At 37.0% G+C, this 18,449-nt stretch overlaps 3 protein-coding genes across 5 annotated transcripts in view; 2 read left to right on the forward strand and 1 right to left on the reverse strand.

Moving 5' to 3' along the window:
* megf10 (multiple EGF-like-domains 10) overlaps positions 1 to 9,665 on the reverse strand; it is a 63,593-nt gene extending 53,928 nt beyond the window's left edge. For both annotated transcript variants that reach the window (XM_053516085.1, XM_053516084.1), the window contains exon 1: positions 9,419 to 9,665. The gene's annotated coding sequence lies outside the window, so the exon portion shown is untranslated. The remainder of the gene's footprint in view (positions 1 to 9,418) is intronic.
* A 2,386-nt stretch (positions 9,666 to 12,051) lies between these two features.
* On the forward strand, positions 12,052 to 14,101 carry c17h5orf63 (chromosome 17 C5orf63 homolog). 2 transcript variants are annotated; one of them, XM_053516095.1, is made up of 4 exons: positions 12,052 to 12,117; positions 13,492 to 13,601; positions 13,690 to 13,746; positions 13,842 to 14,101. In XM_053516095.1, the coding sequence occupies exons 2-4, from the start codon at positions 13,494 to 13,496 to the stop codon at positions 14,010 to 14,012; spliced, it is 336 nt and encodes a 111-aa protein (XP_053372070.1). In that variant the 5' UTR covers positions 12,052 to 12,117; positions 13,492 to 13,493; the 3' UTR covers positions 14,013 to 14,101. The 2 variants fall into 2 exon arrangements, with proteins under 2 accessions (XP_053372070.1, XP_053372071.1); XM_053516096.1 differs by lacking the exon at positions 12,052 to 12,117 and adding an exon at positions 12,261 to 12,330.
* Positions 14,102 to 18,128: 4,027 nt separating this feature from the next.
* Positions 18,129 to 18,449, forward strand: part of LOC128545624 (E3 ubiquitin-protein ligase MARCHF3-like) — a 31,232-nt gene continuing 30,911 nt past the window's right edge. The window contains exon 1 of the mRNA XM_053516094.1: positions 18,129 to 18,251. The gene's annotated coding sequence lies outside the window, so the exon portion shown is untranslated. The remainder of the gene's footprint in view (positions 18,252 to 18,449) is intronic.

Raw genomic sequence — 18,449 nt, forward strand, 5'->3', positions numbered from 1 at the left:
CAAAACATTTCTAGTTTTCTCTTTTGCTTATGCTGCAAATTCATAACATAGGCCTACAGTATGAGGCTGGAGATGTTACACTGTTAATGCCTGAATGCAGTTTTCTTAAAAACCCTACGTTATACAAAAAATACAAATACATATTTGTATTCAGCGTGTAGAAATCTACTTGATTCACCAAAAATTGCAAAGGAAACAAAAATTTCTATTGAATATCTTTCCCAGTGTAACGGAAACGTAGTCGTAGGCCATGTCCACACGTAGCCGGATAATTATAATTCTGTCCACAAGACCCACATCGTAAAAATAGCTTTGTCCACATGAAAAAAGTCAAAAACGCTCAGTGCAGTGCTGTCAGGAGCATCCTTAATCAAACATGGCCAATTAAAAGCCTACACAAACTGTCATTACTGGTTCGGCCACTTTGGAAGGAGTTTTCCAAAAGCTCTGTTGTCAACGACCAAAGCTTCTTTGAATTTGGATGAAAGGCATAAAACGCATAGAAAAATCCCCAGCTATGTATGGCCATGGCCTTAGAGACAAATGCTTCATTATGCCCGATGTCTAACACAACAGTAATAACATAGTAAATACATACTCTAAAGGTAAAATCATATTAAAAACAATTAAGGCCTAATAAGAAGTTGATAAGTCTGGAACAGTTGTAACATTTACAGGAAATGGAAACTTGAGAATAGTTTCTACAATGTACAGTGAGTGAATGATTCTTGTGGTTTAAAATTTGTACAATCGTTATTTAATAGCACATATGAATGTCCACAGATGAAGCTGTCCATGAGAGCATCTCACCAAGTATTATTAGAACTACAGCTTATTTTTAACTGTACAACACAATAGCATGTTTGGTGTGAGCAAAACCCAAACCGACTGTAAAGCAAAACCTGGTGGATCTGCCAAGCGGTTAAGACTTCACCCTTGAAAGGCTGGAAGCCTTGTTTTCATTAAACTGCCAAGAGTCGGACAAGCCTTGCTGCTTCCAGCTTCCCATGCCAGTCCCAAATTTCCTTTCTGTGGCATCCCTTAAAAATGTCTTAACATACACCATCTCATTATGGGTTTCCTAAATTGTGATGCATTTACAGTATGCTGATGTCAATAGTAATCTCAGAAATAATGACCGTCCTTTTATATTTATATACAGTATGCTCCATAACAGTATCCAATAAGCAAAAAAAAATGTTGCATTTGCATTTGCACTGTACTTGTGTAAAACACATGCAAAGTGATTTTGCAATCAAATTGTTTTCAGGCCTTTGCAACAAATGTCATCAATCAGACCTATAAAAGTGTGTAGTTGCATGCAATTAATCTCCTTCATCCTCTGCTTTCTGCCTGCGTGATTGACGGGACAGTGTGGTACTCGGGGCTGTGCCAACAATGACTGCTTTGCTGCCAGCCGAGGCACATGTCATTAACACACTGGCACTGTTTTGTCTCAGACAACTCAGAGCTCTCTCTAACAGCAAGGCTGAGACCAGGCTGCTGTCTCCTGCTGAACAAATTCCTCCTGTTGGACTGATAGAGCTCAGACAAAGCACCACTGACATCAGCAGTCCAATCACACTTCAGCAGGGTATGCTAGGGTCAGAAAAACAGCTTGAACACGATGAAAGTAGGGAATATAAAGGTGAGGGCTAAATTGTAGACGAAAATGTTGATTTGCAATAATTACTCAGAACAATTATGTAGATTTTAATATGTGTATTAACATATCAAAACACAACAAAATACGTATTAGAGATTATTAAATACAAGTATCCTTTTAAAAAACTTTCCCAGCACTGTAGACACATTTCCAAAAATTTCACTGCAACTCATTTACTCAACAACTGCTCGCCAGACGCGGTATCTGTTTAGCATGCAAAACTGAACCAGACGAGTTTCCTCTGATCTTTGGTTTCGTGGTCCTACAATAGCGTCAACCGAGTGACACCATGAAGCAGTAACGTTTTTTTTTGTTTGTTTTTTTTACAGCGCCAGTCTCTGAGTGGGTCTAAAAGACAACTCTTTGAGAAAAAAAGAGTGACGAGCACGAGACCAGGCTGCTCTCGACCATGTGAATGGAGGAAGCAGCACTTGCCCTGCTCTGGTTTCACCTAACTGGCTGGACACAGCTGCAGACGCAAAGCCCTCCAACAACTGGGGGGTCACACAAACAAGGGTGCTGCTGTGGTGTCTGAAAAGGCCCATACACACTGAGGCGCCTGAAGGAGGGGGATTTTGGAGCTTTTGATAACCAGAACTGGAGCCCTAAAGCTACCCAAGGTCCATTTATGATTAGAGAGCGTGCGCTCTGAAGTGTTTCCAAGCTCAGGCCAGTGGGCAGATTCAACATCCCTAAATATTTGCTTTGTAGCACGCGAAGCCTCTGATCTGATGAATATCAGTGTTGACTGTTCAGAAATGTCTAAATTTTACAATTTTAAATGTCATGTAGATGGTATCTCATTCAATGGGAACAAAACAGCACTGTTGATAGATCGGCTCAACTCATTCACATTGCAAACAAACAGAGAAATGCACTTTTTAAACTTAAGAAGATATAAACTAATAGGTAAGCTATAAAAAATAACTGATACCTAAGCCTCATGCTTTTTTCATTCACCTTATTATTTTGTATTCTTTATTGTGTCTCTTATTGTTTTATATTTATATATATATATATATATATATATATATATATATATATATATATATAGTCGGATTGCGAATAACGCGGTTTGCGAGTGTTCCGCACGCAAACAAAGATTTTTAATAAATTTCGACTTGGAAAACAAACAAGTCTTGGTTTACGAGTACCGAGTATCATGTATCACGCATGCGCTTCTTGTTTTGACGCCGAGTATCATGTGATCACAAATGAGCCAATAGTTTTTCTCTCTCTTGCGCTGTGGAATTGTGGGTAATTGTCTCTACGTGACCACGTGTGTGTGCGTAAAACATATTTTATTTTGTTTCTGTATGCGCCTTTGTACAGCGTGCGGGTAAAGCAAAAGCAAGTCTGATTAGAGAGGTTAAAAATCCATTTTCTCTCTCTGCTCAACGCTCAGCCTGCTCTTTGTGTCTGTGTGCATGCGCGTCATTGGACACGGTGCCCTAGTCCACTTTTGCTATGGTCTTTTTCTTTGAAGACATTGGTCAATGTCTAATAAACAAGAACACAGTAGAAATTACAAAATAGACATTAGAGTTTGAATCTGGGAAAGATAAATAATATTATTATTATATACTTATTATTATTTTAAATTATTATTATTATTATTATTATTATTATTATCATTATTATTATAATATGGGAAAATGTCAGATCTAAGGAGTTACTTTCCTGGAAAAAACTCTGCTCAATGTGGAGCACAGAGTACACAAACCTGCAGATATAAAAGAGAGTTTTGGAGTTTGCTTGTTTCAAGAACACCTCCTTTTATGTGATGTAAACACCTCTTTACTGGCAGTTCCTCAATTGTTCTTAGGATTGTTCATAGTTACATTCCTCAATGTTCTGCTTTAAACAAAACAAAACAAAAAAAACATCTATGCATTAGTGATGTGCATTAAAGATATTCCACATGCGCTATAGCCAGTGGCACAACAATGCCTTTTCACATCTGTTATAAACATCTACCCCCGTTTACAGAATTCATCCGGGAAGGCTAATTTAAAGCCCAGTAGCAAGTTTGATCCAATCAAAACATTTTTTATATTCTACAGTACATTCTATATTAACAATCGAACTCTGAAACAAGCAAAAGGCCTGAAAAAACAAACAGAAACTAGATCTGGATCTACAGCCAAAAAACATAAACTGTAAAATCAGAAGCTTTGAGTTAAATGAGCTGTTGAATTCTGGAATCTGGTTAGTTAGGTGCTGGTTTTTTTAATAACCGCTGAAACAAAGCGATAAACAGTCAAGTGTGGCTGAACTTCAAATCTCAGGTTCATATTAATGTCTTCAGTCTATTACAAATGATCATTTCAGCCTATTCACTAAAGACCTCCACACTAGCAGGAATCCTACACTATGTGTAGAAGTCGAAATGAATGTGAGAGCACTAAGTACCTCTCATCCCTCCCCTCTGAGAGAGCTCGGCCAATCAAACCCAAAGAGGTTACAGCACCACCCGGGAATTGAACTCGCGATCTCCGGATGATAGGGCGAGCAATTTACAGCAAATTTATCCTTTATTTTTGGCAAATAACATTAAATTTGCACAATGTCCAACTTCATCCATGGTCTCAGAATTTTGATCAGGGATTGGGACGGTCACAACGGCTTCCTATACACAGCACGTGTGATGTTTATCATGCGATATATCTGCAATAATGTCACCTCTCTCTTTCATTTTCTTTAGCCCATCATCCTGTTACCAGTTTATTATTATATATTTATTATAATAATAAACTACAATATAGTCATAAACATATGATAATCAATGTTATTCAATTCACCCCGCACTGGTGATTGTTTTGTGGCTGATCAGTGTACTGTATATACTGAGTTGAGACTCCACCACATAAGCGTGTAATTCAGTGCAATGATAAATAACATATTTTTTTTTATCAAATGCAAGAAAGACAACTGATTACAAAGTGTACACGTCACTTCATTGGGAATTTGTTCAAACTGCTACGGGTAAAGCAACAGTGTAAAACGTCCTGCTGAACATTTGTTCGACATGTTGGTAACAGAAGCAGGTGTAACCCCGAGCCACATTTCTGCTCCAAAAAATTCACCCAGAATAATTAGTTTTCAAGTCACAGGCTGCTCTCTACCTCAGCTTTTCAGAGCATGTAGGCAGTGAAGGAGGGGTTGTCCATGGGCAAAGCCACTCAGGGGGCTAATTAAAAACTCAACAGAATGCTGCATTAAACTGCTCTCTCTCCAAACTGTCCTCAGTTCTCTTTTTATGAGGACAGGTGGTGCCTCGGGCATGTGTCCTGAGAAGGGATTCTTTCCCTCCGATGCCATCAAATGTTCCGTTTTTGGACTCGCCTAGATCACTTAAAATGTTCGGGTGTTAACTTTGAGATTACAACCAACAGCTCAAGATCAGCCCACCTTAAAAGTGTCCTAAAAGATTATTTCAAACAAAGTCTGTGCTGTACTCTATGCTCCATGCTTCCGCTCAGAAGTCGATCTCAAATTTCATGCGCATGTGCTTTATCGATGCCAACATGAGGATATGGTTTTTCCAAATGTTATGTCTCACAAACGTCTGCCCAGCCCTAGGCTGAGGGAATCCAGAGCCTGTAGACAAGTGTAAGCTGGAGACAGAGTTTAAGCTGATGTGAGTGGATCTGGAAATGATTGTTGTGTCTAGCAGACCCGTATACAGCATGTCTTTTACCCTTAAGAGCCCTAGAAGAGCCTGGGGAGGAAATACAGGATTACCCACTTTACATGTAAGTGGCTTCTGAGACAATCATGAAGACAGAAGCGAGAGCTTGTTATACAGGTCTATAAGTAATGCAGGTCTATTCTGGCCTAATGTGGCTTTTTCACATCTATAACTATTTTACAAAAATAAATGCAATTTCTAATGTATTTAATTCCGTTTAATTAGTTTAACGTAAACTGGTGCAGGATTTTTAACTCTTATTTACTATGATGGTTTTTGTTCAACTTACATATTTTACCAAATTAATTTAGATATGTTGATACATTCATATTTTCATCAGTGTATAATATTTGTAAGGCTTCAAAACAGTTATGTTCAGACCACAATTAATTAATTTAGAACTAGGTTTTAAAAGGTTTTTAGTTCACAATTAACCATGATGTCAAAGTTTCATGGTGCAGTGGTACTGTAGGTCAGAGTGTCAAGGCTCTGAGTTACTGATCGGCAGGTCAATGGTTCAAACCAAGGCTCCGACAAGTTGCCACTGCTGGGCCCTAGAACAAGGCCCTTAACCTTATCTGCACCAAGGGGTCCCATATCATGGCTGAACCAGCACTCTGACCCCAACTTCATAAGAGGCTGGGACATGCAAATTTCCAAGTGAAGTAATGCGTAAACTTATGTGAATAAGAAAAACTGAGAATACTAATCAAGAATCATCATTCTGGGCAGAAAAATAATAGAGCAGCATATAGTAAATATTGTGTGTGTCATGTTTTTGGGATATAACAAGCAATTAAAATTACTCGTGATTATTATGAGTGAGTTGCTCACAAACGACCACTTTGTTTTTCCTATAAGATGTTTCCATTACAGTAGTGACTTCATCATCAAAAGTAAAGATATACTGTATACTACTTTAGCAATTGGAGTGCTTTTCAAAAAAAAAAAAAGGACAGGCTGTTGTTTTTTTAAAAACACATACTGTATTTCAGCACTGTGTAAAAGTCTTAAGGCACCTCTTATTTCTTCATACTAAATATAATTAAATGATGTGGATGAAACGGATGAAATTCACACAATTCACAAAAAAAAGATACAATTAAACAATTCGTTGTTTATGTAACATCCTTAGCAGCAACCTCATTTCCCCTCTCATCTATTTCAACCACTCGTGATCATGTCATCATCTGCACCTGTTTCTCACTGGCTCATAACTTGGGTTAGATAGTGTTTATGGTTAAATGATTCATAGGTCACTCTGTGAATTAACAAAAGAAAAAACATTCCCCTGAAACTGATCAGGTACAGGAAGTGGAATGAAAATGAGAGGCAAAAACGTGCCAAAGTCCTCCAGGAAGCCTGGAGAACTATTCCTCAAGATACAACAAAGTTTGACTCTTTAAAAGAAGAAATGAGGGGTATCCCAATTATTTTGCACAGTACCATATATAATCCATAAGCAAGATATGGACAGGATGATGCACAGTTTCTTGTGCTTTACATTTTGCAGTTTTGCATTATGTGGTAAATACATTATGGCTGTAATGGTTATTTGTGTATTAATAAATTTTATCAGAATTTCTATCTAGTTGTAAACCTGAACATTTATATCACCTTTTAAAAAGATTTGAAAAGATTTAAAGAGGGCATAATAATCCTCCTTCCATGGTTTTATGGTTTGCTTTGAAGAATGAATTTAGGCGGATTAAGTTTATTTTTAAGCCGCTGTGTTGGGACAGTCAATGACAGCAGTCAGGAAGTAATTTAGACTTTTCTTGAGAGAGTGGTTTAACAGTATTTATACAGCCTAAAACTCATCCCTGTAAAACCAGCGAAGCGTAAAACCAACAAAGCCCAAACTTGGTAGTTTTTTCTTTTTTTGTTTTTTTGGGATCCAGTGAGAGAACCAGGCTAGAGCTCTGCATTTCTATGGCACTGGAGGTTGCTGAATTCCCACACCGTTCACTAAAGCAGCCAGTAAATGCAGCAATGTGTGCCTGTCAGTCAGACTGCATCTCTGTGAGCCGTTCCCACTGAGCACTCGCAAAACACATCTGTCTTTGTGAAGTTAAAGAGACAACAAAATTCTGCTGATTTTTCAAATCCAAAACTGTGTGTGAACGAAGTGAAACCAGTTGAGTTGGCGTACACTGCATTCCATGCTATTCACAGCTGTCCATGGTCACTCAATAGCACTTCACACATCTTATAATTATAAGACTCTATCGGACAATTCTCTGATCTCGAGAAAGACACATTTTTGGTAAACTTATTCCTGCTGAGGGAAGCGATTTAAGTAGAATTCCACAGATTATAAAAAAGAAGAAGCAAACAAAATGGAACCAATTGCAATGGTTTGGAATATTTTTATCTTCCAGAAGATGGTAAACTGAAGCGCCATGATGGTAAACCCTTTAATTATACCATGGAATAATCCTGTTTTTTATTGCAACCATCTGGAACAACTTACCACTCCCAAAAACAAGCATCATACTACAATAATAAAACACCATTGGTAAAGATATAACAACAAAAACACGACATCCTATCACAAGCACCATTCATAAGACAGGAAGCAGTCGTTAGCAGCTGTACTGTATACTGTATGAACTGTCATATTTTTTAGATATTTTTCACCGTGTTTCTCTTTTTATGTTGATAACATAATGCAGTTGTTCAAATTCCTGTACAAGCATCAGTTTATCCATCTTGTCAACAATGTCTAGTATTTGTCTAAATACAAATCAAATCAGTCGAGCGATCCTATACTCAATGCAAACAAATGGACCTTTTGCAAAGCAGACATAAAAACTTCTGATTCAAGCTAAAAGGAAGCAGATGGAGCTGATTAAAGAACGCACTGACTCTTGATGAATGATCATGTCGCCACATTGTTTAGTACATGTCTTTAAATGCACTTGGTTAGAAAATTGCACCACTTTTGTTTTTCCAAAAACGTCCTTGCTTAAAATAACCGTATGATGGCTTACTCATGGCTGCAATGTAAGCACTGATCTCTGTTGTAAGCACGTATCGTATATTTTAAAATGCAGCATTCACAGTTTTATCAGGCTTTCTTCCTACCATGACACACTCATGAGTGCATGATGTATTATCAACCAGCGTGAGCTTTCGCCTGTGGACAGACAGTCCGCTTCGCCATTCAAATCGGTCACATGACTGTGGATCCCACAGAGGGACAAAGCGCAACACAGCAGGAGCTCTTCACTTCTAGTGCCAGACCCTAAGGGCACTGGCAAACACTTCCTGCATGTAAACAGTTCTGCCCTACAGGACAGAGTGGCAACGCTTAACTCCCTGATGTGTCACACATCTTTCCTCTGAATTCTACAGTATTTATCCAGGCTGTGACAAGGTGCAGAAGGGAAAATTTCCAAATGTAAACTAGTAACAAGCTTAACTGGAGAAAACAAGCAATTAAGGATGAAGTAATAAATTATTTAGTAGAGATGGTAAATACCGACAAGAGTATTATTTTCACTACACAGTCATTTTTATTTTTAAAGAAACAGGATAACATTGAAATGGAGTGAAAAACATTCAATGCAACTGAGAATCACAGAATGTGATGCACTAATAAAAGGGGCAAAAACAAAAGGTTCCTGAAAGATCTTTCAGGTGTTCTCACCAGTCCAAACCTTCAGATGCCTCCAAGAACATTCTTGCAAGCATTAAACTTACTATGATGATAATTATAATAATAATCATCATCATCATCATCATTATCATTATCACTTCAATATGACTCTATGGTGTTCCAGCAACACTTTTATCATTCAAAACATTTAAAATTCAATACGTTTATGCGGAATAAAAATAAAAAGTTAAGTTTATGTCTACTTTATGTTTCATCAAGATATAATAATAAAATTATAATAAAAAATTAAAGACTTTTTTTTTTGCTATTTGCTATTTTAGATTACTTTAAATGTAAAAAAAATAATAATAACTTACCCAAATACTTTCCAAAATTGATTGAAAAACAATTTTTTTCGTTTGCAATATGAAACACTGATTAAAGCCAAGTAGGATCTTACCAGTTCTATGCACAAGTACCGACTCGGTCCAAACGCATGGATCCGCTTTGAGGATAAAAGTTTCTAAGATGAAAATTTCCGTAAACTAGTTGTTCACTGTACACGACACTCGATTCGCACAGGTTTCAGCTGAAGTCAGGTGGCACCACAGTGAGACACAGCGATGAGAGAAGGACGAGATTCAGAAACACAGGAGTCGCGCGCGCATCTTCTCCGAAGTTGTGACGGGACGGAGCGCGTGCGGTGCAGTGTGGAGCTCAGGGTGATTAGCATAGCAACACAGAGGAGGAGAACCACTTCAGCTCGGGCAACTGAGAGCAAAACAGCCACCTTAAGTACTCGGAGTACTAGTAAAAATGGCATTTTCAGCCATATGTTACAGTATTAAACAAAAATGAAAACACGTTATCTCTCCTTAAATACATAATTTAATCAAATTTAAGAGTTATAAACTGCACCAAATCTCATTTAATCCACGTGCCAAGAGAATATGTTTATTTCCTTTAAGCACAAGAATAAAATAATTAAACAACTTTTATACGTTATTATTATTTTATTTATTAATTTATTTATTTTTTAGATAATGACTTGTGAATTTGTAAATACACTTTATGGACGTTTGATATAAAATAAAGAGAAATGGCGACACCTAGTGTTAGATCAACTAGCGTTTATTTTCGGTAGATTTTGGCAGCAAACATGATATTGGCAGACATTTTCAGAGCGTACTAATAAACTAATGTTGAATTCATAACAAAGATTTGTTTAAGCTGCTCATATGCTGCACATATCTTGCCTCAAACATGGACAGTAACACTGGTGCAGACACACACACCCCTCTTCATTTCATACCTCATGTTCCACTCATACTCCTGCTGTCATATGTAAATTCTGTATGAACATTTTTGCACATTCATATTTTGCACCTTATACATTTTAGATTTTTTCTATTTTGTACTTTGTAAATTGTCAGTTGTAAATTTGTACATTTACCACAAATTTTTACATTCTCTCAGTGCATTATTTTTATATGTCATGAAAAGCTGTATTTAAAGTTTTTCTTCGCATATCATACTGTGGGTGGTCCTCTGTGTGACAAATAAAATGTAAATTTATTTTGATGAAAAAACCACTGGACCGAGTGGTGTAAAAGTATTGTACATACAGTAGATATAAAAAAATAAATATACATCAACCTTTTGCAAATGTAGGTCTGATCCTAAGATCTGGTTGTTCTGTGTGGAGTTTTGGCTCTTCTCCTTATGTTAGGTCGCTTCTCTGATTTCCTTCCATTAAAAAAAATGGATAAAATACAGTACCAATCAACCAATGTGTCAACCAATAGGACACACCTTCTGATTCAATGTTTGTTTATTTTTTTTCCAGATTTACTTTCCAGATTCTAAAACAATATTGGATTCTTTCAAAACAATGAAGTAGCACATATTGCATTAGGCAATTAAATAACAACAAAAACAATCCATTCTTTTTTTAAGACACAAATGTCAGGTGTTAAATACATTATCAATAACTCACCCTGACACATTTCTACTGCTGTGGCTCCTGACCAGCCATCACAGTTATTCTTCTGCTTTTTATTTTAACACACTTTTTTGATTTTATAGTACATTTATAATCATACTATTTAATAACACCTATAGGAGGATGGGTTTCCTTTAACTCTCAGTACGGTTCCTTTTGTATGATGTCTCAGGAATTTTTTTTTATCACTGTTGCCTTTGGCTTGCTCATAAGGGATCTGAAAATAAATGTGCCTTCCTTAAAAGCTGTTATCTTACAGTGCCTTTTGGTAAAAGCTCCAATACAGATTGAATTTAAATGAATTTTATTAACATAAGAATAACATTTAGAACATAATAACTTCCTAAAAGTAACAAATTACTCAATGCTATACTGCTTTATCCAGAGTACAAGGTTAAAGAGGGCTCGGAGCCTGTCCCAAGGGTCTTGAGGCATGAGGCAGGGTAACAAAGACTTCTCTAAGCTTACACTTCAGGAAACACTTAATCTGTATGTTTTTGGACTGTGGGAGGAAATAGAAGCACCTATAGGGAACCCACCAAGCAAGTGATAAATAGTGAGGAGTCAATTATAAGACAAATAGTTAATTTTTCCCTTAAAGCTATAATAAAAATAAATGTTTTAATAATTGTCTCTAAGCCATCATCATGCTATAAAAAACGTGGCTAAACATCATGAACCAACTGGGCGAACTACAATTAGAACGAAAGGATTAGGCCTTAAGTCTATAACAGCGTGTGAAACTCAGTGACTAGCACACAAATTAATAGTTTAACATGAGAAAAAAAATGTAATCCTTTTCACATGTTTAGGGTCAGTACCTTTACCTTTACATTACCAGTCTGTGACGCTAGATGGCGCTTGATGTTAATGTTAATTACTGTACGTCAAAACCAAGGGCGCTTTTAAGACCACGTATTTCATCTTGAACAGCCTCGATTACATTAAACAGGGAAAGATTAATATATTATTATTACACATGAATTATTAGTTGTTAAACGTTAACGTTCTTAATAAATGCAGAATGACTTTTATTCTGCGTTAGGAAGATGATTGCCAGCTCTGTCGACCAATAAGCTTCTAACTTCTAACAGGAAGTGCTGTTTCTGTAACAAGCCACGCCCCTCGTGTCCGGCACATGTTCGTGTGTTCTTAAGGTGAGCGATAGGGCTGTCAACAAAGTCAGCGACGTGGCTTGATCTTGCTTAAACTTAAAAATAGTGTACATCACATTGTCTTTAAAACAACAACTGTGTTTTGATTTTGTTGGTCACAATGCGGTGTTAAAATTATGCTTCTTATTGCAAGCTGATGCCATTCATAAATCTTATCCGATCTCCAAACGATGAAAGTGTTATAGTTCATAGAAAGTACGTGTACATTTAACTTTTACTGTAGGTTTAGACTTCAGTTACGACCTGGAAGTTTATGTGATTGCACTCGCAACTGCTTAATGTTTGTCTCTTTAACGTTTTCCCATTTGTTCTCAGAATTTTTTCAAGGTGGGTTTTTGCCAAGCTTAGTTGCTCAGTAGTTTCTTGCAACCATCTCAAACATGTGATATTATGACCTACACACAATTACCACTCTTTTCATAAATTCCTGCAACTGCTTCAGAGTTGCTGTGGGCCTCCCAGTAGCCTCTCTGACCAGTTTCCTTCTGGTTCTTTCATCTAATTGGGAGTGACATTTCGATCCAGGGAGGGTCTGCGTTGTACCAAATACCTTCAACTTCTTAATTATAACCTTCTCTGGGCTTCTAAGCAGCGATAAGCGACAAGCCTTTGAAAATATCTTTGTATTGATTGCTTGTGCACAACTTTATCCCAGAAATTATTCCCAGTTGCAGTATGAGAAACTGAAGTTCTCATTCACTTTTTATGATGAGCTAATTAAAATGATCACAGGTGATCACAGTTGAAAGTCAAGTGGCTTTAAGTGTCATTGAGAAGGTGAATAGCTTCACCTGATTTGGATTTTTTTTGGGGGGGGGTGCTCCTTTTCCATATCAGTGATTCTGTTTTTATTGTTTTATTATTGTTTTTTTTTAGGACATTGTGTTTTATCTTTCACTTGGATGTTAAAGTTTTATTAGGTAATTACAGCTGGATAAAACACAAACACTGCCTACCATTTTAGGCTGCAAAACAACAATGTGATTATTTTAATTATTCCCATAACCTTAAACCATCCTTGCCGTGTCCAGTGATGGTTTAGAAAGTTTAAATCATTTAAGGCTTTCGAGCATGTATTCCTAAGCAGAGTAAGCAACAAGACTACTGAATTTCTATTGTGTAAATAATATGAGACAGGTGCTACCTGAGAAGAAAACAAAAACCCGCCACCCCTATCTTATTTTATATCATATTCAGCAGTATGGCACACCTTTTGTGTGGCTCAATTTTCTTTACCAAGTGTTTACCAAGTAAACTTCTCAAGTGCGAACAATCAACATATGCTTAGCACTGCTATTATATAAAGTAGATGCTAGATAAAATATATCTCCTTTGGCCTAATTATTTATTTTGCAGACATGCTTAGACTACTTCCAAAAGTTCTGCACCAAATAAAGACTCCTTCTCAAATCATCAGGACTTCCTGTTCGCAGAGGTCTTTGCCAATTTTAACTCTCTTCACAAAGGTATGCAGAAGTCATTATGACTATATTTACAATACCTGGTTTGTGCTACAACAATCAATTATAGGGTTATTACCAATTGTTTTGACAGGATCCATGTCCCTTGTGTGATGAAGCAAAAGAAATACTTGAACCATATAGACATAGGGTAAGACATTATCACTGTTCTTTTAAGCCAGGAACATGTTTCAGCACATTTTTACAATTATGTACACTTCTACATTTTTTTTTTCCCATGTTAAGTTTGTATTGCAGGAGGTGGACATTACTCTTCCTGAGAACACAGTATGGTACGACAGATACAAGTATGACATCCCAGTGTTTCATCTTAATGGACAGTTTTTGATGATGCATCGTGTGAACACAGCAGTCCTGGAAAAGCGGCTGGCCAAATTAGATAAAGAACCAGTATAGTTATGTTCAAATGTGACAAATGTGAACCCTGTATTATACTGTGGAAAATTTTGGTAAGATGTAAGAGATATAATTGATTTGCCTCAGTTCTTTTGCTTGATTGGTATTTTTTTTCATATTGTGAAATATATCATTGTTATGAAATGTATAATATTAAGTTGTAGGTGCAGACAAAGGCACGGCTTCCCTGCCATTGGTTAAAAAAAAAAATTTGATTACAGGAGACAAAACCTGCCATCAGAGAAAAAGTCCATAACCTAAAAATAATGATAAACGTATACAGTGCAGTCCCAAAGGGAAAATGCTTCTATTTTGCATTCTTTACCAAGTTGCATTTAATCAATATCACACTAGTGACTACAGCCGCATCACAGCCAAGCTAATATTCATTTCCACAGTTCCACAAATGTCATGATTACAAACAGGTTATGATTTGTTTGTTTAGTTGCTTTGCCAACAATTAGTTTTACCCGACCCCCACATATCTTTTCTCTGGAGCTGGCAACCAACAATTAGCGACTAACAGTGGAATTGACAGGGGTGAAAGTGCATGTTCAAAAATTTGTACCCTCTTTTATAATTCTGTGTGTTTTTGTGTAAAAACATATTTAAAAATCATTTGATCATAGTGGTTCTTAAGCAAACCCAACCTCAAACAAGCAACTTATAACTTTTTACGGCATGTCATTATTTATGTATCAAAAATGAAGCCAAAAAGAAAAAATAACAAACATGTGGGCAATGCTAAGTACTTACATTATTCAATAGCTTGGAGATCCCCCTTTAGCACAATACCTTAAAAGGAATCTTTTCCTTTATGACTTCCTCACTCTCTTGTATTATTGTGGAGGAATTTCGGCTCATTCTTCTTTACAACTTTGCTTTAGTGCATTGAGGTTTTTTGGGCATTTGCTTTTTTCTTACGGTCCCACCACAGCATTTCATTTGGGTTGAGGTCTGGACATTTACAAGTCCACTACAAAACCTTGATTTTTTTATTTTTTAGCTATTCTCATGTCGATTTACTGGTGTGCGTTGAAAGATTGTCATGTTGCATGACCTAGTTTTGACCAAGCTTTAGCTGCTTCACATTTGCCTTGACCACCCCTTCACCACCGTGCTTGACAGTGGGTATGAGGTCTCCCAAAACTTCTGTTTTTATAGAGGTCTGCACACTTGCAGATGATCAATCAGTTAATCAAGGTCTGATGATTAGCATGATTAGCTGGCTGCAACTTACCCTCATCATAAATCCTGTGAAAGCAGTAAAGGGGTTTTGCCAATTTTGTTGTTAAATAAATAATGCACAGTAAAAATTCACCTAATACTAAGACCCATCATGATCAGATAGAGGAGAATTTTTGACCATAACTGAAGTTTTACAATCTTACCAGTAATACTGTATGTTCAAAAATAAAGTTTCTCTTTATATTTCCACTTATTCTGCTTTAGGATATAAGCTAGTTCCAGGTGTTATGTTTAAATTCCAAATGTAGTGTTTAAAGAAGATAACATGGAAATATGACTAAGAAGCATTTATCAAGTAGACAAAGTGTTGTTTAAGATGACATAAAATTATCAGATGTTTTTTCTTGCTGAAATGCTTCCATGCCTGGTTTTGAATGTGGGTTTTGGTCGGCAGCTGCTCAATGGAGTGCAGACCTTAATAACCTTTTTCAACCATGTTGACTACTGACAGTTAGTGTAGTTAATGAATGTTAGAAGACTTGGGACACAGAGTGATACATATAGTTAAATTTCCCAATGGTGTTATTGTCCATTATTACCATTTGTAGAATGGCTCTTGTCCAAACTGTTGTATAATACAAAATATATCATTAAGTGAATTTCAGATATTCTTAGTATTTGCTATTGTCCGTTTATTTATTTTTTTGTGGACCCCACAAGTTTGTTTAAAGTTTTTGATAAATTTTAGATCAAATCTATATAAGAGTTGTATGAATACATACTTCAGTGGATGGCATTGAGGCATAAAGAAAATCTGACCTTTTGCACAAAGCAGTTAACATGGACATAGCACTTACTTAAATAATGACCTCAACATGCTAAAATATTTTTACAATAATACATGCTTATTTTGTATTTTAAAAGAAAAATAAAAAACTCCAGGAGTTTCAGTGTGCTCTCAAATTTTTGGACCACACTACATCGTTGAAAACTTAAATCTTCCGTAATTTTTCATATTTATATTTTTGTATTTGTAATTTCACTTGTCTCTAAAGCATATATATTTCTTGACCTGATACCCCATATGTTTTTCAAAGAATCTTTGTGCAATGATTTTTAACAGTACCTACCTGGAAAATCTTTTAACAATTGGTTGTGGTAAGTTGTGAAGCTAATGGAGGTGCTGGTTCAATGAACCAGTAGGAGGCGTAATGGAAGGCCACTGTGGTTAAAATGGGTCCATACCCACAATAATATACATTATTAATCTCCTTATTATTGGGGAAATGGTGGCTCAGGTGACTAAGGCTCTAGGTTGTTGATTTAAGTTTCAGATCATGCAGTGCCGGTCCCAAGCCCCGAAAAATGGGAAGGGCATCCTGTACCAAGTTGTGTGCATGGATCAGATGGTCTGATGTGGCAACCCCTTGACAGGAGCAGTAAAAAGAAAGTTATTAACCTTCTAAATATTCTGTACACACTTCTCATGTTTGCCAGCTTAGCTTAACAGTTTCACATTGTTTTCCAAGTAGGTACTGAATCATAGGATCAAACAATTGTGTTTATATGTCAAACACAGACCTGTTAACATGTTAAACCTGTCTTACATTTGTGCACCGTTTCTGTTTATTTTGCATCTGGGACTATGTTTTGGATTGCATGCTGGTAGGTCCAGTTGAAATTTTAAAACTGAAAGCCTGAAAAAGATTGGCCACTTATCATTACATCTGCATAATACAGCAAAGCAAACAGAAGAATGTCACTGAAATTTTAAATGAGCATGCCATGTTCAAAACCTGACCATTGTTGACGATCCCATTCCAGATGTGTTCCTCTTTTTCTACTGTAACAGCCTCTTCTCCACTGGTAAAGCTTTTCACTAGCTTTAGGAGCATGTCTGAGGGGATTTGCTCAGGCACTGATGGTGGGTAAAGAGACCTGCGGTACAGTCGTGGTTCCAGTTACCAGTTTTCCATTCCAGAGGAGTGGAGTTGAGGTCAGGTCTCTTTGCAGATTTTTTATTTATTTTATTTTTATTTTTTTCAATTCCAGCCTTAGCAAACCATTTCTTTATAAACCTCACTTTGTGCATTGGGACATTGTTCTTCCGGAACAGGTTTGGGTCTCTCAGCTTCAGTAAAGGGAAATTCTACATCATACATAGACATTCTCTACAATTGTGTACTTCAAACTTTATGATCACAGTTAGGGGAAGAACGAAATATGGGTGTGATGGTCAAGTGTCCGCAAACATTTGCCTGTATAGTGTAAATTTGTTTCATATATAAGTCTCATATATTACATTTAAATATATATTTCACACAAGTACAACAGCACACATTCTTATTTGAGTTTAACTTTACACACATATACACGTGTTCATCCCTGTATACCTTGCACATGCAAACACTGGTTGGGAATTGCTTGAGTGCACCATGCGGATTAGAGGTAGCAGGGTAGATTATTCATTCATCTTCTATAACGCTCATCCTGTTAAGTCTCAGGGGCTAGGAGCCTATCCCAGGAGACTTTGGGCACAAGGCGGGGTACACCCTGGACAGGGTGCATAAAAACACTACAAATAATCTTTGGAATGTGGGAGGAAACCCACCAAGCATGGGGAGATACATGGGGGTGGTAGATCAGATGTTTTGAGATCATTTTAATTTCAGTATAATTCTGTGCATGGGTTTTTAACTTAAATGTCCCACAACAATAATAATTAATTATCTGGAGAAACCTGAAGGCAACGTTAATAAAAAGATCCCGCAGGCCTTCCACAAACACGCGCGCACACGCGCACGCAGACGAGCGCCCTGTCTCTTCCCAACGCGCTCTCATTGGCTACCGTGTTTGTGCTAGGAGGCATGTGATTGGCTGTGAAGCCGTCATATGAAATGCCTAAGCGTCAGCACAGGCGTGCACTGAACAGCTGAGCTGGAGCGCGAGCCGTCAGCGGCTGCACAGTGAGAAGTCTATTCTGCTTTATCTTTCAGTTTCAGGACAGCACTGTCATCACTGAGGACTTAAATGCGTTGAGCAGTTATTACGGTAAGTTATAAAACCATCACTTGGATGATTGTTTAAATTGTCAGGATGAAAGATATTCACCGGAGTGCACGGGTTATGGAACTTAATCAAAGAATAATTAAAGAAAAGAAGACCAATCAGAAGGATTTCATTAAATGCGAGTTATAAAGGCAACGACTTAGCTAAACGTTATGCCAACTTACCATAGAGAGCCATAAA

This window comes from Clarias gariepinus, chromosome 17 (genome assembly GCF_024256425.1).
Source record: "Clarias gariepinus isolate MV-2021 ecotype Netherlands chromosome 17, CGAR_prim_01v2, whole genome shotgun sequence".
In the NCBI taxonomy this organism is placed as follows: domain Eukaryota; kingdom Metazoa; phylum Chordata; class Actinopteri; order Siluriformes; family Clariidae; genus Clarias; species Clarias gariepinus.

What these genes read in the sequence shown, in the direction of transcription:
- c17h5orf63 (XM_053516095.1), top strand. Translation starts at nt 13,494, where the DNA reads ATGCTTAGACTACTTCCAAAAGTTCTGCACCAAATAAAGACTCCTTCT. An exon ending in TTTTAACTCTCTTCACAAAG is followed by an intron (nt 13,602 to 13,689) that starts GTATGCAGAAGT and finishes TTGTTTTGACAG; the next exon opens with GATCCATGTCCCTTGTGTGA. An exon ending in TTGAACCATATAGACATAGG is followed by an intron (nt 13,747 to 13,841) that starts GTAAGACATTAT and finishes TCCCATGTTAAG; the next exon opens with TTTGTATTGCAGGAGGTGGA.